Raw genomic sequence first — 19,088 nt, 5'->3', positions numbered from 1 at the left:
CCATCCAAAAAGTTGCATAGTTTTAGAACTAGGAGTCCCCGTGATCGCATTTAAAGAAATCTCGGGCTCCACCATGACCCCTTTTTGTTTTGAGTCTAATTCAGTAATGTCATCAACAAATACAACAACTGTTTCTTCCTGTTCTTCCGTATTTTCCTGCTCCTCAATCCCTTGTATGAAATAAATTTTTGGATTTTTGCATACATGATTGGGGTTCCACTTCTCGTCACAATGATAACACAACCCCTTTTTCCGCTTTTCATCCCACGCTGTAGAAAACACTTTCTTGATGGGGCTACTGTTTCGTTGGTTGTAAGTGCCACTCGTACCACTACCCCCATAGGAGGTATAAGTGCTACCCGGATTAAACGGGACCCTCTCTCCTAGCAACTTTATTGATTTCTTAGTGGTCATGAAGTATTCTTCTTGGATTCGGGCTAATCCAAACGCTGCAGTCAGATTGTGTGGGTTAAACATGCGAAGAGGCAACCTTATTTCATCCTTTAACCCACTAAGAAAACAACTCAGCTTATGGTGCTCGGATAGGCCCCTAACTCTATTCGACAGTGCCTCAAAACTAGCCTTATAGGCTGCTACCATGGTGTTTTGTTTTAACCTTGTCAAGGTCTCCATGGGGTCGTCCTAGGCTGTTGGTCCGAAACGAACCAACATAGCCCGCACTAAGGTTTCTCAGCTCACAAACTGGGCTGTGTCTAAGGCCTCCTGGTACCATACCAAAGCTTCCCCTTTCATGTGGTATGAGGCCAACAAAAGCTTTTGGGCAGGGGTGGTTTGATGGAATTCAAAGTCTTGTGAGGCTTTGAAAATCCATGCTGATAGATTATCTCCCTTAAAATGGGGAAATTCTAGGTGAACACCTCTCACATTTGGACCCCTATGCTGCAGCTGATGATTTTCTTGTTGGTTTTGCAGGTCCCTCGCTATGTTCCCTTGGTGAGCTACCAAGGTGCGAACCATTTCCGTGATCTGGTCGAGTCTTTCATCAATGGTATTGAGGCGGGTTTTCTGTTGCTTGATGATTCTCCTCCAAGCTATCAATCTGTTGTTGCTTGTGTTTAGATCTAGTGGCATCAGCCATGGTCTAGTATGGGTATTCTGGTTTATGGATTTCTGTTTGGTTTGGTAATGGTTTATGGAACTGTTTTGGATGGTTTCGGGATTGTGAATAGCTGTTTGTTTTGGTAGGATTTCTGGTTGGTTTGGAAATGGTTTATGGATATGTTTGGATGGTTTTGGGATTGTGAATAGCTATTTGTTTTGGTAGGATTTCTGGTTTATGAGTGGATTTCTGAGTTGTGTATGATTTATGATTTATGGGCATTTGAATGGACTTTGTGGATGGAAATTTAATTTCTGGGTTGAATTGCGAAAGTGCAGGTTTGCAAGATCGGTGCTTTGGATACCACTTGTTAAGACCCCTTAATGGAATCTAGATATTGTTACTGGTTGTAGGATGAACACTAAGAATAAGACGAGGAATGTGAGGGAATATGGAATCGCATTAAGAGCCACGAGGGAATGTATTCGAGGTCATTCCTTCCTCCACTACAGACAACTTTTTCAAAATCATGCATACCCGTATTGTGCCCCCAAGCCCTCTGTCAAATACTCCACTCGTAACAAACTTTCCAACCAAAAACCCCTAAAATAACCACTGTTCACGTAAATTAAAAGACAGAATTGAAAACGCACCGTTTTAATGTAAACACTAAAATGCTACGTACTACAAGCAAGTGAGCATCCATTCGCCCATCGCATAAAAACCAAAATGGAATATAGCCCAAGACCTATAAAATTCCTTTAAAAAGTGTAAAACATATAATTACTTGTTACTCCAATTTTTTCTTTTTTACTTTATTTTAAGTCAACCTTCTTTGAATCAGATGGTGTGATGTTATTATAATTATAATTAATTGACTTTTGTAGAGCTATTATTATTAATTTAATTTTGAGAATTTAAATAAATTTCATTTTCATCCATGAAATGAAATGTGACCGCCTTCTTCTTTCCCCTGTTAACGTCACTGATTATTCTCTTTGTTATCAACCGAAATCAGACAATTTCTACACACAATATACACTATAGAAGAAAGAGCCTATATCAAGTCTCTCTCTCTCTCTCACCAAGGAATCAAACCCTAGTGTCCATGTTTCCTCTATGGTAGATCTCTCACCGGAAGGAACACCATAACGAGACGAGGCCCTTTCCTCACGGCACTGCCAACGTCAATGGCCGCGGAGCTAGGGCAACAAACGGTGGAGTTCTCGGCTCTCGTCACCCGGGCCGCCGAGGACTCCTTCCTCGCCCTCAATGAGCTTGTGGAGAAGGAGAAGTCCAGGCCGTCCTCTACCTCCGCCTCTGCAGCACGAGACCCGCAGTCCGACACCGAGAGGAAGATTAATCTCCTCAAGTACATTGTCAAGACCCAGCAGCGCATGCTCCGCCTCAACGTCCTCGCCAAGTGGTGCCAACAGGTCAGCCCCTGTGACCTTTTTCTCCCGACTTGGACCCGGGGGTGTTCCGAGGGTTTTGATTAGGGTGGCCAGTCGGAATTGTGGTTGCGGTTCAAGTTTTTAATCTTAGGCTAGCAGAAGTTGCGGTTGAACAAATTGTTTAAAAAGGAATGTGACTTTGCGTGGTGTGATTAGATTTGAGGAGTAGCGAAGAAGGAAAGAAATGGCTCCACAAAATAAAATGTTTCTTTAATTTTAGTTGAATTTGAGTTCAACCCAATGTGAATTTAACTTCTGTTCTGGGGTTTATGACTTGAAGTAGGGGTGCTACCCGCCCCCTACGGGGCAGGGCCACCCCTATCCTGCCCCCCGGCCCCGCATGGGCGGGGTGTTGGGATTTTTTCCCCAGGCTCCACCCCGTTCATGTGGGGGTGGTGTACCCTGTCAGTTGACGGTGGTGCCAGGGTGGACCTCCAACCGTCCGCCCCCCGCCCCTCCAATCTCCACAACAATGAACAATTCAGTGATTCACAATTTCACAGCACATTCATTGAGCACAATCAAGCAATTCACAAAACCACATGCACAATCAAATCCTCTACAATTCACAATCCCATTCTCCTTTAATCCCATCCTCCAATCTCCATCCACAAAAAAAAAAAAAATATGGGGCGATTCACAAAGAGATTCGGGAGTGAGCCATTGAGCCCTACTTACATTCGCCTGGCGTTGAGGTTGAGACGGTGACCGCGACTCGAGATGACAATGGTGATTGGTGAGGCAAACGGCGACTCGAGAATTGCGGAGAGAGAGAGGGGAGAAGATGAATCGCCAGGAAGAAGAGAAACAAGGGCTGGGGGGGCTCTTCGACTGGGTATTAACCCATAATCAAAACGATGGGCAGGGGTATTAAAAAAAATACCCAGGCATCGTTTTGTGATGTTTTGTGCCTGGGTATTTCTTTTTATATAATACGTATTACATATAACATATATAATTAATATATATATATATTATAAACGGTGCGGGGTAGGGTATATGCGGGGCGGGGTTCCACCCCATCCCGCCCCCGCCTCCACTTGAAGGCCCATATGCGGACGGGGTCCCCCCGCACCCAGTAGCGGTGGACGGGGTAACCCGCCCCGCCTCACGGGGGTAGAGTGGTCGCCCCCGCTGCCCACCCCTAACTTGAAGATTTTTTCTTGCCGCAGGGGGGGTGTTAACTGGGTGGCCAATCAAACTTTAAAACTTTCTAATGTAGGCGAATTCCTGATTTAGTAATTTTAAGTTCTACAAAATATTTGGAATTGAGAATTCTTTAGCTGTTAATAAAAATTTCTACAAAATATGTGAAATTAAAATTCTTTTACTGAAAAATTTCTACAAAATATGTGAAATTGGGTGGGTTAATTGGATTTAGTGTTTTTTTTTTTTAATTTTTTGGCTGCCAAACTACTTAAAAGAAACAATGCGGAGGATTTAGTGGGCTTCGACTCAGTTGTTACCAGATGCCCGGTGCCAACAAAAAAAAGTTTTGTGAATTTAGGTGTGAACGGGAAATTAAAGGTTGTGAACTTCTTTGTTTTATTTGGGCCGAAAATGTTAATTTTGATAGTGTTTTGGTCCATTAGACTCCAAAGAGTTTGGTTTCGGATCTAATCTTTGCTCAGAATAAGCTTTGTGAATTTAGTTTCTTTTATTAAATGCATAGCAGTAAGTATGTGCTTTTTGGTGTATCTAATGGAATTTAATTGGAAGTGTGAGTTTTGGTTTCATTTTGTTGTTTTGTACTAAGACAATTTGTGTGCTTTTGTCTGGGTGGCCAATTAGTTTGGAAAGGAAACTTAAATCTGAACTTTTTAGTCAAATTCAACACCCTAATTGTACACTTTCCAAACTGAACTCAATATACTTACCAGAAGTTGCAAACTGTTTGGTTGTTTAGAAAATAGAAAAAGGAAATAAAATATGAAAATTATTTTACTTTTTAACTTGTTAACATATTCTCAAATTAGTGATAGGTTTAGTTGTCGAACGATTGGAACAAAGGGAAAAACTTTCACGGAGTTTCAACCACGTGTTTTCCTCTTATTTTAGTTGAGAAACTTACATTTTTTCCCGTGTTTTTATTTCCATGGAAGTAGAAAGATTTAAAAAACCTGTGCCATGCAATTTTAAAGTACATCTTATTTTCTGGCTTAATTCTGCAGGTCCCTTTGATACAGTACTGTCAGCAGCTAGGATCCATTCTATCTAGTCATGATACGTGTTTCACACAAGCTGCAGATTCATTGTTTTTCATGCATGAGGGGTCACGGCAAGTTCATGCTCCTGTCCATGATGTGCCATCTGCTATAGAAGTGCTTCTTACTGGAAGTTATCAATGTTTACCAAAGTGTGTAGAAAATGTGGGTATTCAGAGCACATTATCTGAGGATGAGCAAAAGCCAGCTTTGAAAAAGTTGGACACGCTTGTACAGTCTAAATTACTTGAAGTTTCACTGCCGAAAGAAATTTCTGAGGTAAAAGTTTCCAATGGCACTGCACTGCTGCGTGTGGATGGGGAATTTGAGGTTTTAGTTACTCTTGGTTATCGAGGACACCTATCAATGTGGAGGATTTTACATTTGGAGCTACTTGTTGGAGAGAGAAGTGGACTTGTGAAGTTGGAAGAATCACGACGGCACGTTCTTGGAGATGATTTAGAGCGGAGAATGGCTGCAGCAGAAAACCCATTCATGACATTATACACAGTTCTCCATGAGCTTTGCATTGTGCTTATCATGGACACTGTCATCAGGCAAGTGAAAGCCCTTCGACAAGGAAGATGGAAAGACACAATCCGATTTGAGCTCGTATCTGATGGTAGTATTAGTCATGGAGGTAGTGCTAGTTCTACGCAACTGAATCTGGATGGAGAATCTGACTTCTCTGCTCTACAAACACCAGTGCTAAAAGTTTTATACTGGTTAGATTTCGATAAAATCTCCAGAACATCTGAATCAAAATCATGCCCATTTATTAAAATTGAACCAGGACAAGATCTGCACATAAAGTGTCTACATAGTACATTTGTCATAGATCCATTAACTGGGATGGAGGCAGAGTTTTATCTAAATCAAAGTTATATTGATGTTGAGAAGTTGCTGCTAAGAGCTATATGTTGTAACAGATATACTCGTTTGCTTGAAATTCAGAAAGAGCTGGGGAAAAGTGTGCAGATCTGCCGAGTGGCAGATGATGTTGTTCTTCAGTCAAACTTGGATGAACCTGATGTTGACTATAAAAGGGTTAGTTCCTTGAATTGGTTATATATGTTGATATTTTTCACTTGTTGGTAATGTATATGTGGTGTTGCCTGATAGAACTTTACATAAATTGGCATTCTTATTCTGTTGTATGTTTGCAGAATATCATTTCTTACCATGCAAATTCCATTGTGGATCCTCTTTCTTTTTCTTCCTTTTTTACTTTATTTATATATATCAGAAGCCTATTACTGTTTTTTCATGCATTTTGTTTCTGGTGCTTATGACTTTCCTTTCTTTGTTTGGGATGAAGCTCATGAACTTCACCCTGCTTAAACGAATTTCTGTCTGCAGAATGATAAGAAGTCTGACAGCAGGGAATACGAGGGGCAGGAAGTATTACGTGTTCGTGCTTATGGTTCATCATTTTTCACCCTTGGAATTAATATAAGGTATCTTCCTTTATAGGTGCAACTATACATGACTTTATGTTCAATCCACTGTATTCAATCATCTCTTTCATTATACATGCTTGCATGATGGTATTGAATAGACATGAATGACAAAATCTTTTGAGGATCACAAGAGGACATTGTAGGGGCTCAAAACTTTTTGTTTTTTTTTTTATCAATTCCCTTTTATGTTGGACTGCTTAAATAGACGTTAATGGGCTAATCTACATGCCTTTCCTGTGTACTTGGGCTGCACCTTTTGTGTTTTTTCTTAATAACGAATTGTTGCTTTTAAAAAAAATAAATTGAATAGATCTATGCCTTCCAAAAAGCTTATATGTTTCATAAAAGGAAAAGGGAAAAGAAGAAACAAAGATGAATGAAATGGGCCCTTATCTATTCTGCCAAGTTGTGTTCCAGGAAAAACTTTGAACTTTCTGCAGAATATCTAAGATTTCTGACGTGCAGGAATGGTTGCTTTCTCCTTCAGTCATCCCAGAATATTCTTGAACCTTCAGTATTGTTAGATTGTGAAGAAGCTTTGAATCAAGGAATCATGACTGTGGGTGAGGTTTTTATGAGCTTGAGAAGCAAAAGCATCCTGCATTTATTTGCCTCTATTGGCAGGTTTTTAGGCCTTGAGGTAAATAGTTGTTCTCATTGCTTTCCTTTCAAAGAAGAAAAAATAATATCATTTGATATTAGACTGGTGATTGGTATTCAAACATGTGGCTTCAGTTAGTATCCTCAATGCAGCAAATTCTGGTTCTTGCAGGTGTATGATCATGGTTTTGCTGCAGTTAAAGTACCTAAGAACATGGTGAATGGTTCATCAATGTTGCTGATGGGGTTTCCAGACTGTGGGAGCTCATATTTTCTGCTGATGCTACTTGATGAGGAGTTTAAACCCCTGTTCAAATTGTTAGAGACTCAGCCAGATGGCCCAGATCCATCTGGAAAAGCCCATTCTTCTAACAACCTAAACCATGTGATTCACATAAAAAAAATAGACATTGGCCAGATGCAGATTCTTGAAGATGAAATGAATATGAGCCTACTTAACTGGGGAAAGTTACTTTCCTTCATGCCTAGTGCTGCAGGTTCTAATGGTGGTTCTGAACAAGGGATTCTTCCTGAAATTGGCCTTGAGAGTTCAATGCAGTTATCAGGTTGTCCTCCTAGTTTTTCATCTGCTGTTGATGAAGTGTTTGGACATGAGAAAGGGTCACCCACAATTCCATTCTCTGTTCAAAATATCTCTTCATACAGTACATCCCGTGCTTCTTATTTTGGATCTCCTCCTATGAATCTTCATGCCATGAAGGCTGCAACCCCCTCTCCTAAGTGGGACACAGGTATGCAGATCTCACAGATAAATAACGTTGCAAAAGTTTCTAGTATGGATACCCATTATATTGCTTCTTTGCATTCCTCGAGCAATTTGAAGGGTCCTTTACTGTCCAATTCAGTCGGTTCGCTCTCTTCTGGTACAGGAAGGAGCACAACTATGAAAAAATTGTCAGCCTCTAAGTCTGAGCAGGATTTGGCATCTCTTAGATCTGGACATTTGATTGAGGTTGGTTCATGTACCACAATGGATGATGATCAGCTCAGATTGATAAGTGATAATTCAAAGGATACATATGGGAGCAGGTCAGCTCGATTATTATCTCATCCCCAAGCCACTTCCCCTCAAATCACTGTACCAGGTGTAAAAACTAACGGACTTCAAAGTTCACCTTCCAGGCCTGTTGCTGGATCTAGCTCATGTACCACTACTCCTGTATGTAAGATTCTTTCTCCATATGAAATGGGATATATGCGTTCTTTCATTTTGAGTTCAATTCTGTTTTTTAGATATAAATATTTTACTTGAAATTGGATCTTTTCAGCCCATCCACCAGAATCTGCAATTCAAAGTCCTAGTCAAGATCTTGTTTCCAAGCATGATAGAAATCCCCGAAAGCATACAGTTTCAGATATTTTGAGTTTGATCCCATCGCTTCAAGGTCTAGAGGCAGCTTCAGGATTTTGTAAGAAAAGGAAAATCGCAGAATCTGTTTCTGCTCTACAGCCTTCAACACAAGCACCCATATCAACAGAGATGGTGACTAAAACTGAAGGATATAGTTATGGGAAGCTTATAGTTGAAGCATATAAAGGTAATACTGTCAAGATAAGGTAAAATGCGATGTATGAATGGCCGAATCAATTGGCCTTTGAGTGATCTGTATATTATATAGAAACTTTACAAGAGAACTATACATGGGAAGAAACTAATTATCGAGTGATTCTAGCATTCTTAGCCTTATATGGAAACTATATTCTGTACAAGCCTAAGTAACGGAAGTAAAGATGAGATAAGGAAAGAAGAATAGAAGGAAACTATATTGATGATGGACAGTGCTGTCCATTGACAGCCCCCCTCAAATTGATGCGGGTTGATCAACAAGCATCAATTTGCCACTTAAGAAACAGTGTCTATGGCGAGTGAGAGCTTTGGTGAAGATATCAGCAATTTGTAGTTCAGTGGGAACATGTGGGAGAGTGATAACACGAGCTTCAAATGCTTCACGGATAGAATGACAGTCGACTTCAATATGCTTCGTGCGCTCATGATAGACAGGATTGGCTGTGATTTGAATAGCACTTGTATTATCAGCATGTAGTGGTGTAGGATCGGTCTCAGAGAAATCTAGCTCAGCAAGCAAACCTCGAAGCCAAATAATTTCGGAACAAGCAAGAGACATTGCCCGATACTCAGATTCTGTAGATGACTTAGAGACTCTGTCTTGCTTCTTACTCTTCCAGGAGATCAATGCATTACCTAAGAACACACACAAACCAGTAATAGATCGACGTGTATCAGCACAACCAGCCCAATCAGCATCGCTATAAGCAATAAGGCGTTGAGAATTGCCTGCAGGAAAGAATAAGCCACGGGCAGAGGTGCCCTGAACATAGCGTATGATCCTACGGACAGCAGCCAAATGAAGATGACGAGGGGTCTGAAGAAACTGGCTGACTTGTTGTACTGCAAAGGAAATGTCCGGTCTAGTAATGGTGAGATAGACAAGACTACCTACCAACTTCCGGTATAAACTGGGATCCTCAAGTAAATCACCCTCCTCTTTGCGAAGCTTGACATTCAATTCCATGGGAGTATCAACCGAAGTGGCCTCCTGTAGGCTAGCTGTAGCCACCAGGTCACTAGCATACTTATGTTGATTGAGTGAAATACCAGATGAACTACGATGCACCTCAAGACCAAGAAAATATGTGAGAGACCCAAGGTCTTTCATATGAAATGACTCAGAGAGATGAGTCTTGAGCTGGCCAAGTAAAATAGAGTCGGAACCAGTAATCACAATATCGTCAACATATACCAAAAGAACAACAATACCCACATCTGATTTCCGAAGAAACAATGAAGTGTCATACTTGCTCTGCTTGAATGAGAATTGTAATAAAGCGGTTTGAAATTTATCAAACCAGGCCCTTGGAGCTTGTTTGAGACCATAAAGAGAGCGACGAAGCTTACACACATGCGAAGTCGAAGGAGTACTCAGTCCCGGTGGTGGTTTCATATAAATACACTCTTTAAGATCCCCATGAAGAAAAGCATTCTTGACATCCATCTGATGTAGTGGCCAATCATTTGAAGCAGCAAGAGCTAGAATCGTACGAACAGTAGTCATCTTAGCCACAGGAGCAAAGGTCTCTTCATAATTGATACCATATTCCTGATTATTCCCAAGAGCAACAAGTCGAGCTTTGTAACGATCCAAACTTCCATCAGATCGAACCTTGACTGAGTAAACCCATTTGCAACCCAGAGGAGCAATTGTTGGAGGGCATGGCTCAATGTCCCAGGTATGATTGGCCTCTAGAGCGGCAATTTCTTCCTGCATAGCTTGTTGCCAACAGTCATGCTTGGCAGCTTGTGAGTAGCATGTGGGAATATCAAAATTGGATAAAGCAGCAGTAAGAGCTGAAATAGAGGTCCCAGAAGGAAAACCATACCTATCCGGAGGTACAGACACTCGAGGAGAGCGTCGTACCAAGGGCTCTGGAGGTGCTGCAACTGACTGGTTCTGGAGCATGTTAGGATCAGATATCGGGTGAGCCATGGGAAGAGACTGTGGGCGGGAGCGTCTCGTATACACAATACCTGGTTTAAAGCGAGAGCGGACAGGAGGAAGATTTGAGAGTTGCTGCTCAAAGGAGGGGAGGACCACAGTGGAAGAAGAGGGCACAGATGACACAGGAAAGAAATGTTGATTTTCAAAGAAAATAACATTCCTAGAAATGCGTGTGCGATGTAAATTAGGATCATAGCAAACAAATCCTTTTTGACACACATTATATCCCAAGAATGCACATCTAACAGATTGAGCAGATAATTTATGTCGCTCATGAGGAGGTAAATGAACAAAGCATACACAACCAAATGTACGAAGATTATCATAACTAGGTTGCTTATCAAACAAGCGGAAATAAGGAGACTCCATGTGTAAGACTTGGGAAGGTAAACGATTAATCAAATGAGTAGCAGTTTTCAGAGCCTCGACCCAGAACATGGATGGAACAGAGGATTCTAACAAGAGGGTACGTACCATGTCAAGAAGAGTGCGATTTTTGCGTTCGGCTACTCCATTCTGTTGGGGAGTAGCGGGACATGAACGTTGATGAATAATACCTTTAGAAGCCAAGAAAGCCTGAAACTCATTAGACAAATATTCACCACCAGAATCTGTGCGTAATGTCTTAATAGTCGCAGAAAATTGATTGTCAACATATGCTAAAAACTCAGTGAAAGTACGAAAAACCTCAGATTTGGAATGAAGGAAATAAACCCAAGTAAATCTGCTATGATCATCAATGAAAGTCACATAGTATTTAAATTTCTCATGTGAACTAACGGGGGAAGGTCCCCAAACATCACTATGAACAAGATCAAAGCAGTGAGAAGCTCGACTAGCATGCAAAGGAAAAGGAAGAGTTTTGCTTTTACCAAATTTACAAGAATCACACTCAAGAGATAAAGACAAACGTTCTTTATTACCAAGAAAACCAGAGTTCAATACATGAGATAAAATCTGAGTATTAGGATAGCCTAAACGACGATGCCACACCATACTTAGATTAGGAACATTATTACAAGCAAAAGACGTAATAGAAGAAACTGAAGAAAGTGCTGGAACAGGTAAAAATAGTGGAAACAAACGCCCCACTTTAGGTCCCTTCGCGATCGGCTCCCCCGTTACCTGGTCCTGCACAACACAACCATCACCAGAAAATTTAACAGCGCAATTGTTATCCACTAATTGACCAACAGAAATAAGATTAGTGGAAAGTTGAGGAGCAAGAAACACATCAGTAAATGTCGAAGAGGCATCTCCAACAGCAGCTATGGGCAAAGAACTACCATTGGCAGTTTGAATAGCAGATTGACCAACATAAGGTCGAACATGACACAGAGCAGTGGGCGTATTTGTCATATGATTAGAAGCTCCCGAGTCTACGTACCAGAGTTTAGTAGAATTTTTACCTTGAAACCCCATCGCAGACAATGCTGAAATTAGCATCTGTTGCACCATTTCAGGAGTGCAATAAGTTGCTGCAGGAGATGCAAGATCAGAGGAAACACCTGAGGAAGAGTCATGTACTGCAGAAGTCGCTGAGGGGGAAACAGACACAGAAGTCTGAAATTGCGTGAGCCTGACGATTCTGGGGACGGATACGACATTCTTTGATAATATGTCCCTTTTTTTTACAATAAGAACAATATTTTTTAGGACAATTGGCAGCAATATGCCCATAGGCCTTGCAGCAGAAACACTGCAAATTTTTAGAAGTCATAGGTGATCCGTGTCCTTGGGCAGCATAAGCCACAGTCACTGTACCAGAACTACCATGAGATTGCTCCAGAATAGCTTGAGTACTAAGACGTTGTTCCTCGCGAAGTAACTCACCAAAACAAATATCCAGCGAAGGAACAGGAGATCTGTTCAGTAGAGAAGAGCGAACAGATTCATATTCCGAGCGTAGTTTCATAAGAAACTGATCACGCCGGCTAGTCTCATGAAGCTTCTGAATAGTGGAAAGTGCAGCAACAGGAACATCCGCGATAACCAAATCAGTATATTCATTCCAAAGAGTTAAGAATGCCGAGTAGTAGTCTTGGATGGAAAGACTACCATGTTGAAACATGGCAATCGCATGTTCCAACTAAAAGCGACGAGCATCATTGTCTTGATGATAAACTTTCTTCAGGTAATTCCACATGGATTGAGCGGAGCGATGAGCCTGCAAGTTAGTGACAATATGTGGCTCCACCGAACTAAGAAGCCAAGACATGATCCGAGCATCAAGTACATCCCAAGAAGGCGAAGACGCGACATCTTTGGAGTTTTCAGGATTGGATGTTTGTGCAACATCCGTGCCATCAATATGGCCCCAAAGGTCTTTTCCCTTGAGGAAAAGTTCAAATTGAAAAGCCCAAGTAGAATAATTTTTGCCTGTAAATTTGACACATATAGGTGCAGAATCCATTGCAAAAAAAATGGAACTCGAGACGAAAAGAAATTCCAGAATAAACTTAAGGAACCCAAAAAAAATGAGTTTCTGCCGACAAATGTGATAAGGCAAAGAAAAAATAATAATACGAAGACCAAAAATTAATTTTGCCGAAATCACCCACTCAGAAACGTAAACAAGAACGCAGGAACAGAAGCCCAGACCTTAAACAGAGCTGCCGAAACACACCACTCCAGAAGAAGAGCGTGTCGATGGAGGAAGGAGATGCCGAGAGAGCCCAAAACCGAGACAGAACCTGCCGAGAAAGGCTACCCCAGAAGCAGAGCGCCGAAAAATACGAAGCTCGTACGTCTGTCGATACACGAGAAATCGAAGATGCCGAGAGGACGACGCCGACACACGAAACCGAGACAAATCGAAGATGCCGAGAGGGACTGCCAAGACACAGACCACGCCGACACACGTAACCGAGACAGAAGACGATGCACGCGGGCAACAACGAAACCGAGAGAGAAAAAAAAAATCAACCGGCTCTTGATACCATGTCAAGATAAGGTAAAATGCGATGTATGAATGGCCGAATCAATTGGCCTTTGAGTGATCTGTATATTATATAGAAACTTTACAAGAGAACTATACATGGGAAGAAACTAATTATCGAGTGATTCTAGCATTCTTAGCCTTATATGGAAACTATATTCTGTACAAGCCTAAGTAACGGAAGTAAAGATGAGATAAGGAAAGAAGAATAGAAGGAAACTATATTGATGATGGACAGTGCTGTCCATTGACAAATACACCTTCTGGCATTTATGTTTCAGCTCTTCTTCATGTGGTCAGACACTGTTCACTCTGCATCAAGCACGCCAGATTAACTAGCCAGATGGAGGCACTAGATATCCCTTATGTTGAAGAAGTAGGGTTAAAAAATGCATCCTCATGTATATGGTTCCGGCTTCCATTTGCTAGAGGAGATTTGTGGAAACACATATGCTTGCGGCTTGGCAGACCAGGAAGCATGTATTGGGATGTGAAAATTAAGGACCAGCACTTCAGGGATTTATGGGACCTTCAAAAAGGAAGCAGTAATACACCATGGGGTTCTGGCATTCGCATAGCCAATACATCTGATATAGATTCTCATATTCAATATGATCTAGATGGTGTTGTTCTGAGTTATCAATCTGTTGAGGCTGATAGTATGAAGAAGCTGGTGGCTGATATCCGAAGGCTCTCCAATGCAAGACTGTTTGCCCTTGGCATGCAGAAGCTGCTTGGAGTACAAGCAGATGAGAAGCTAGAAGAGTGCTGTACAAACTCTGATGTTAAAGCACCAACTGGAATCAGAGGTGCTCCTGGGACAGCTGATAAGTTATCAGAGCAGATGAGACGGGCATTTAGAATTGAAGCCATTGGATTAATGAGCTTGTGGTTTAGTTTTGGTTCAGGGGTCTTAGCCCGCTTTGTCGTCGAGTGGGAATCAAGTAAAGAGGGTTGCACAATGCATGTCTCTCCTGACCAACTTTGGCCGCACACAAAGGTTTGTTCAACTTTATTCAATGATGTTGTTTTGTTCCTGTACAACCATTTTTTTTTTTGGAAGGGGGTGGGGGTGGGGCTTGGGGTCTTTATAACCCTTTTTTGTTTTCCATTGCCTCGTCTTTGGGGAATTTAATTGGGATCTTTCGTTGAATTTTTGCCTCTTATATGCTAGCATTACGCTATCTTTCATGTCCTGTATCTGGCCTAGTCTTTTCTCTACTGTATCATATGTTGGTGCTTTCTTTGTTATCTACACTTCCCTTCTCATATTACAAATCAAAAAGTTGTCGCTTAACTTTGGGCTAGCATTACTATTCTGTAAAATGTCTTGATCAACAAATATACAAACATTTTCTCGTGGAATTTCAGATATTTTTCGGCGTCATTTGTTTTCGCAGATGAGATGAAATGAGATGAGTTGAGATAAAAGTTGAAAGGTGAATAAAATATTGTTAAAATATATTTTTTTAATATTATTTTTGTTTTGGGATTTGAAAAAGTTGAATTGTTTATTTTATTTTATATAGGAATTTGAAAAAGTTGTAATGATTAGATTAGATAAGATGAGAAGTTTTGTGAAAGTGAACGAGAACTTAATTGTATCTGTGGTGTTGCGCAGAACTGTAAATGTAATATTGATTATGGTTGTGGTATCCTACCATTGAAAGCTTTTAAATAACCGAGGGAAGATAATTTCAGATAGCACAGATTAATGTCAAAATGTTTAGCAGAAGCTCAAGCAAAAAAAAAAAAAAAAAATCCTAATTTTCTAATTTCATGATTGTGACTGAAAACAAGTTACTTTAGAATCTAGCTGTTGGCGCTTCCCATTCCACCCCCTCCCCCCAAAAATTAATTTTAACATGCATTTATATATGGAGTTTTTCTGTCTGTACAGTTTCTTGAAGATTTTATAAATGGGGCTGAAGTTGCATCCCTTCCGGACTGCATTCGTCTGACTGCAGGGCCCTTGCATGCTCTTGCAGCTGCAACTCGACCTGCACGAGCGGGTCCTGTTTCAAGGGTCACTGGGGTCGTAGCAGCTGTGTCTTCTATCCCAAAACAGGCAGGGTACATGACATCATCTCTGGGTCTCTTGCCTGGCAATTCGGCCATGAATGTCAGTCAAGCTGGTTCTGTTCCTGTAGGGAACCCAACTGCATCTTCTGCTACAAGCATTCTTGCCAATCAGGGCCTTCATGGAGCTGCAATGTTAGCTGCTGCTGGTCGTGGTGGCCCTGGCATTGTCCCAAGCTCATTGTTGCCCATTGATGTCTCTGTTGTGTTGCGTGGTCCATACTGGATACGAATCATATATCGCAAAAACTTTGCAGTTGACATGCGCTGCTTTGCAGGAGATCAGGTATGGTTACAGCCGGTGACTCCACCAAAGGGAGGCTCTTCAATTGGAGGGTCATTACCATGTCCACAGTTTCGTCCTTTTATCATGGAGCATGTTGCTCAGGAACTAAATGGATTAGATCCTAATTTCACCAGTGGTCAACAGATGGTGGGTGGACTTGGAAATTCAAACACTCAAAACCCAAGTTCAGGTTCTCAATTGTCTGCTGCCAATGGAAACAGAGTTAACCTCCTTAGTTCAGCTGCAATGGCTAGGGCAGGAAACCAAATAGCTGGTTTGAACCATGTGGGAAATACTCTTTCAGGATCTTCAAGTTTAGCTGTTGTGGGCTCTGGAGTGGCTTTACGTAGATCCCCAGGCACAAGTGTCCCAGCACATGTGAGAGGAGAACTGAATACTGCTATTATTGGTCTTGGGGATGATGGCGGTTATGGAGGCGGCTGGGTTCCTCTTGTTGCCCTTAAGAAGGTTCTAAGAGGTATTCTCAAGTACCTTGGAGTGCTATGGCTTTTTGCCCAGCTGCCTCATCTTTTGAAAGAGATCCTAGGATCAATTTTGAAAGACAACGAAGGTGCACTTTTGAATCTGGACCAGGAGCAGCCCGCCTTGCGCTTCTTTGTAGGGTAAGAGTTCAAATGAGTCTCCTGTTCTTATTGTAGACTGTTTCTGTTGTTTACATCTTAGAAACTTCCTTTTTTCAAGTTTTTGGTTGTCTCTGATGTTATTCATAGAATAGTGCACGCGATCTTTGGTGGTATGCTCTATAACTTTCATAATACTTAATTTATTCAGATCATGATCAATGATAAATCCAAATCAAATCAAAGATGTGCATATAGAAACTAGTGGAAATCTCATAGTGGGATTTTATCTCAGAACAATAATGGTTGTACCATAATTGGAATATGAAAAGAAAATGGATGAATTGTTAAGTTGTGTTTGGTTGTTGAACCAAATGCAACTCTTCTCAAACTAATCATTAATGAGATCCAGTACTTTTTCAAGTTCCCATAAAAGTTAAACTCATCTCAATCTACTTTATACATTTCAACCTAAAAAGTTAAACCCATCTCAACCTAAAAAAGTTAACCCATCTCAATGGGATCCATAAAATATTACCATCCACAACCCAACTCAACTCATCTCAATATCCAAACATAGCAGATCTTCAGGGATAAGGTTCCTCAAATTTTGAGATGTGGATGATGTGTATGTTGATCTGCATGTGGGCTGTCTGGGATGTGTAATAAGACTTTGGATCATCTGGTCCTTGCTTTCTCCTCACAAATGCCGCTGAGTTCTATCTATCTGTCCATTTTCCTGAGTACGGATATAAAGCTTTTTGATCGGTTTTGATTTTTGCTACTCACCCATCAGTATTGAGGTAATTGATCCACTCAGGTTTTTTGAATTCTCAACTTAAAGCATATATAATTTTTATGGCCCTCTAATTCATAATTGTAGTTCATCTTACCCTTTCAGCTCTTTTTGAATTCATTGCTTGGACCTTGCCATCCACACTTAACTTGTTGGCAATTTGAGGTATTATGCTTATAGATTGCATAAAGTTTGTAAATGCTTTTGTTCTCATGAGTTTGTTTCTTACATTGTATAATAGAAGTACCCTAGTGCTGCTTCGGTATAGATTACCTTGAGGATATTCACTATTTCCTTGCCTTTAATTAGCTTGCTTGTGTCGCACTTAGTTCTCAAGTTGCAGGGTTGCTGGATCTGATTTCATGTCTTTCTGCAGGGGCTATGTATTTGCTGTTAGTGTCCACAGAGTTCAACTTCTTCTTCAAGTCCTTAGTGTGAAACGCTTCCATCAACAGCAGCAGCAGCAACAGCAGCAAAACTCAGCGGCACAAGAGGAACTAGCTCATTCTGAAATAAGTGAGATATGCGATTACTTCAGCCGCCGTGTTGCGTCAGAGCCCTATGATACTCCACGAGTTGCTTCATTCATTACTCTTCTCACCTTACCCATCTCTATTCTTAGAGAATTCTTGAAACTAATAGCATGGAAAAAAGGATTAGCCCTGGCACAGGGTGGAGACATAGCTCCTGCACAGAAACCGCGTATTGAATTATGTCTTGAAAATCATACCGGGTTGAATAATGAGAATAACTCCGAGAATTCATCTGTGGCCAAAAGCAATATCCATTATGATCGGCCCCATAACTCTGTTGATTTTGCACTAACTGTTGTTCTAGATCCCACACACATACCCTACATAAATGCTGCTGGAGGTGCTGCTTGGTTGCCCTACTGTGTTTCTGTGAGGCTCAGATATTTATTTGGGGAAAACCCTAGCGTATCTTTCCTTGATATGGAAGGAAGCCATGGGGGTCAAGCTTGCTGGTTTCCTGTTGATGACTGGGAGAAATGTAAACAGAGGGTTGCTCGAGCTGTGGAGGTTAATGGATCTTCGCCAGCGGATGTGAGTCAAGGAAGATTGAGATTAGTTGCAGATGGTGTGCAAAGAACACTGCATTTGTGCCTTCAAGGTTTAAGGGATGGTGGTGGGTTTACAGCGAGCTCTGGGTCAAAGTGACTACTTGGGTCAGTTTCACTAGCAACATATGATTCTCGACAATTCGCATTTGGCAGTGAAACTTTTGGGGTTGTGTTGGTTTGCAACGACTTCTGAATTTTTCTCTTAGGTTATGCAAATTGGAGAAACTTGGAGTCATGGGGGAAGAGGACCCTGGTAATAGATGATAAAAGAAGTTCGAATGATGAACTTTCAGAGCTTTGGGAAATGGACATTCAATATTAGGCAGCGTTAATAAGCTGACTTAGATCTCTAATAGGCTGGACAGGGACGATATATTCGGACCTAGATCATCCAATAAATTAGGGTGTAAGATGATTTTGAAGATTAGTGTATTGTTTTTCTTGTACAGTTCACACATGACCATAAGCTACGAACTCTGAAGAAAAATCTGTTCTGCTGGAGTTGTAGACCCTGCAAGATGCTCATCTTCTTGACTAAAGACTTGTATACCCCCAAAAGAAAAAGGAAAAAGAAAATGCTCATTTTCTCTGAAAACTATTCAACAACAACGAGCCTCTGATTACAATATACAGAATCCTAGAGTTTATTGTTGATGGTGCCTTTACTTTCCTTGGCTTTGATGTTGTATAGTTATGCTGCCAAATCTAATTTTTATCCTCAGTATCATTACTCTATTACAGGGTGTGAACTTGCTCCATACCTTTTCCCAACGTTCTAAAGTGCCAAATCATTTCAGGAAACTTTCATTTCTGGAATATAGATTCTATATGGAAAACAAATCAAAGTACAATAGCTGTTCACCCACCCAATTTAGCATCCTTTGTTAGCTTAGTGATTAGATCTGTGTTTTGCCAAGGCTGCAAATACCTTTAAATCAAGAGGGTCTACAGAAACAAATGAGGAAATGCCAGTCAAAGTAGAAATGCTGCGGGAAGAAGCGTTAGGTAGG

At 41.0% G+C, this 19,088-nt stretch overlaps 1 protein-coding gene across 1 annotated transcript; it reads left to right on the top strand.

The window, feature by feature from the left end:
• The first annotated feature begins 2,068 nt into the window (after nucleotides 1-2,068).
• On the top strand, nucleotides 2,069-18,730 carry LOC108995810 (mediator of RNA polymerase II transcription subunit 14-like). The gene is made up of 9 exons (XM_018971436.2): nucleotides 2,069-2,496; nucleotides 4,686-5,765; nucleotides 6,078-6,175; nucleotides 6,644-6,818; nucleotides 6,951-7,962; nucleotides 8,068-8,345; nucleotides 13,494-14,255; nucleotides 15,156-16,243; nucleotides 17,374-18,730. Exons 1-9 carry the CDS (start codon nucleotides 2,251-2,253, stop codon nucleotides 18,173-18,175), a joined length of 5,541 nt encoding a protein of 1,846 aa, XP_018826981.1. The 5' UTR covers nucleotides 2,069-2,250; the 3' UTR covers nucleotides 18,176-18,730.
• Nucleotides 18,731-19,088: the final 358 nt, after the last annotated feature.

The sequence above is a fragment of the Juglans regia genome, chromosome 11 (genome assembly GCF_001411555.2).
Source record: "Juglans regia cultivar Chandler chromosome 11, Walnut 2.0, whole genome shotgun sequence".
NCBI classification, from domain to species: Eukaryota; Viridiplantae; Streptophyta; class Magnoliopsida; order Fagales; family Juglandaceae; genus Juglans; species Juglans regia.
The sequence above is the reverse complement of the archived record's forward strand: the minus strand, read 5'-3'. Positions and strand labels throughout refer to the sequence as shown.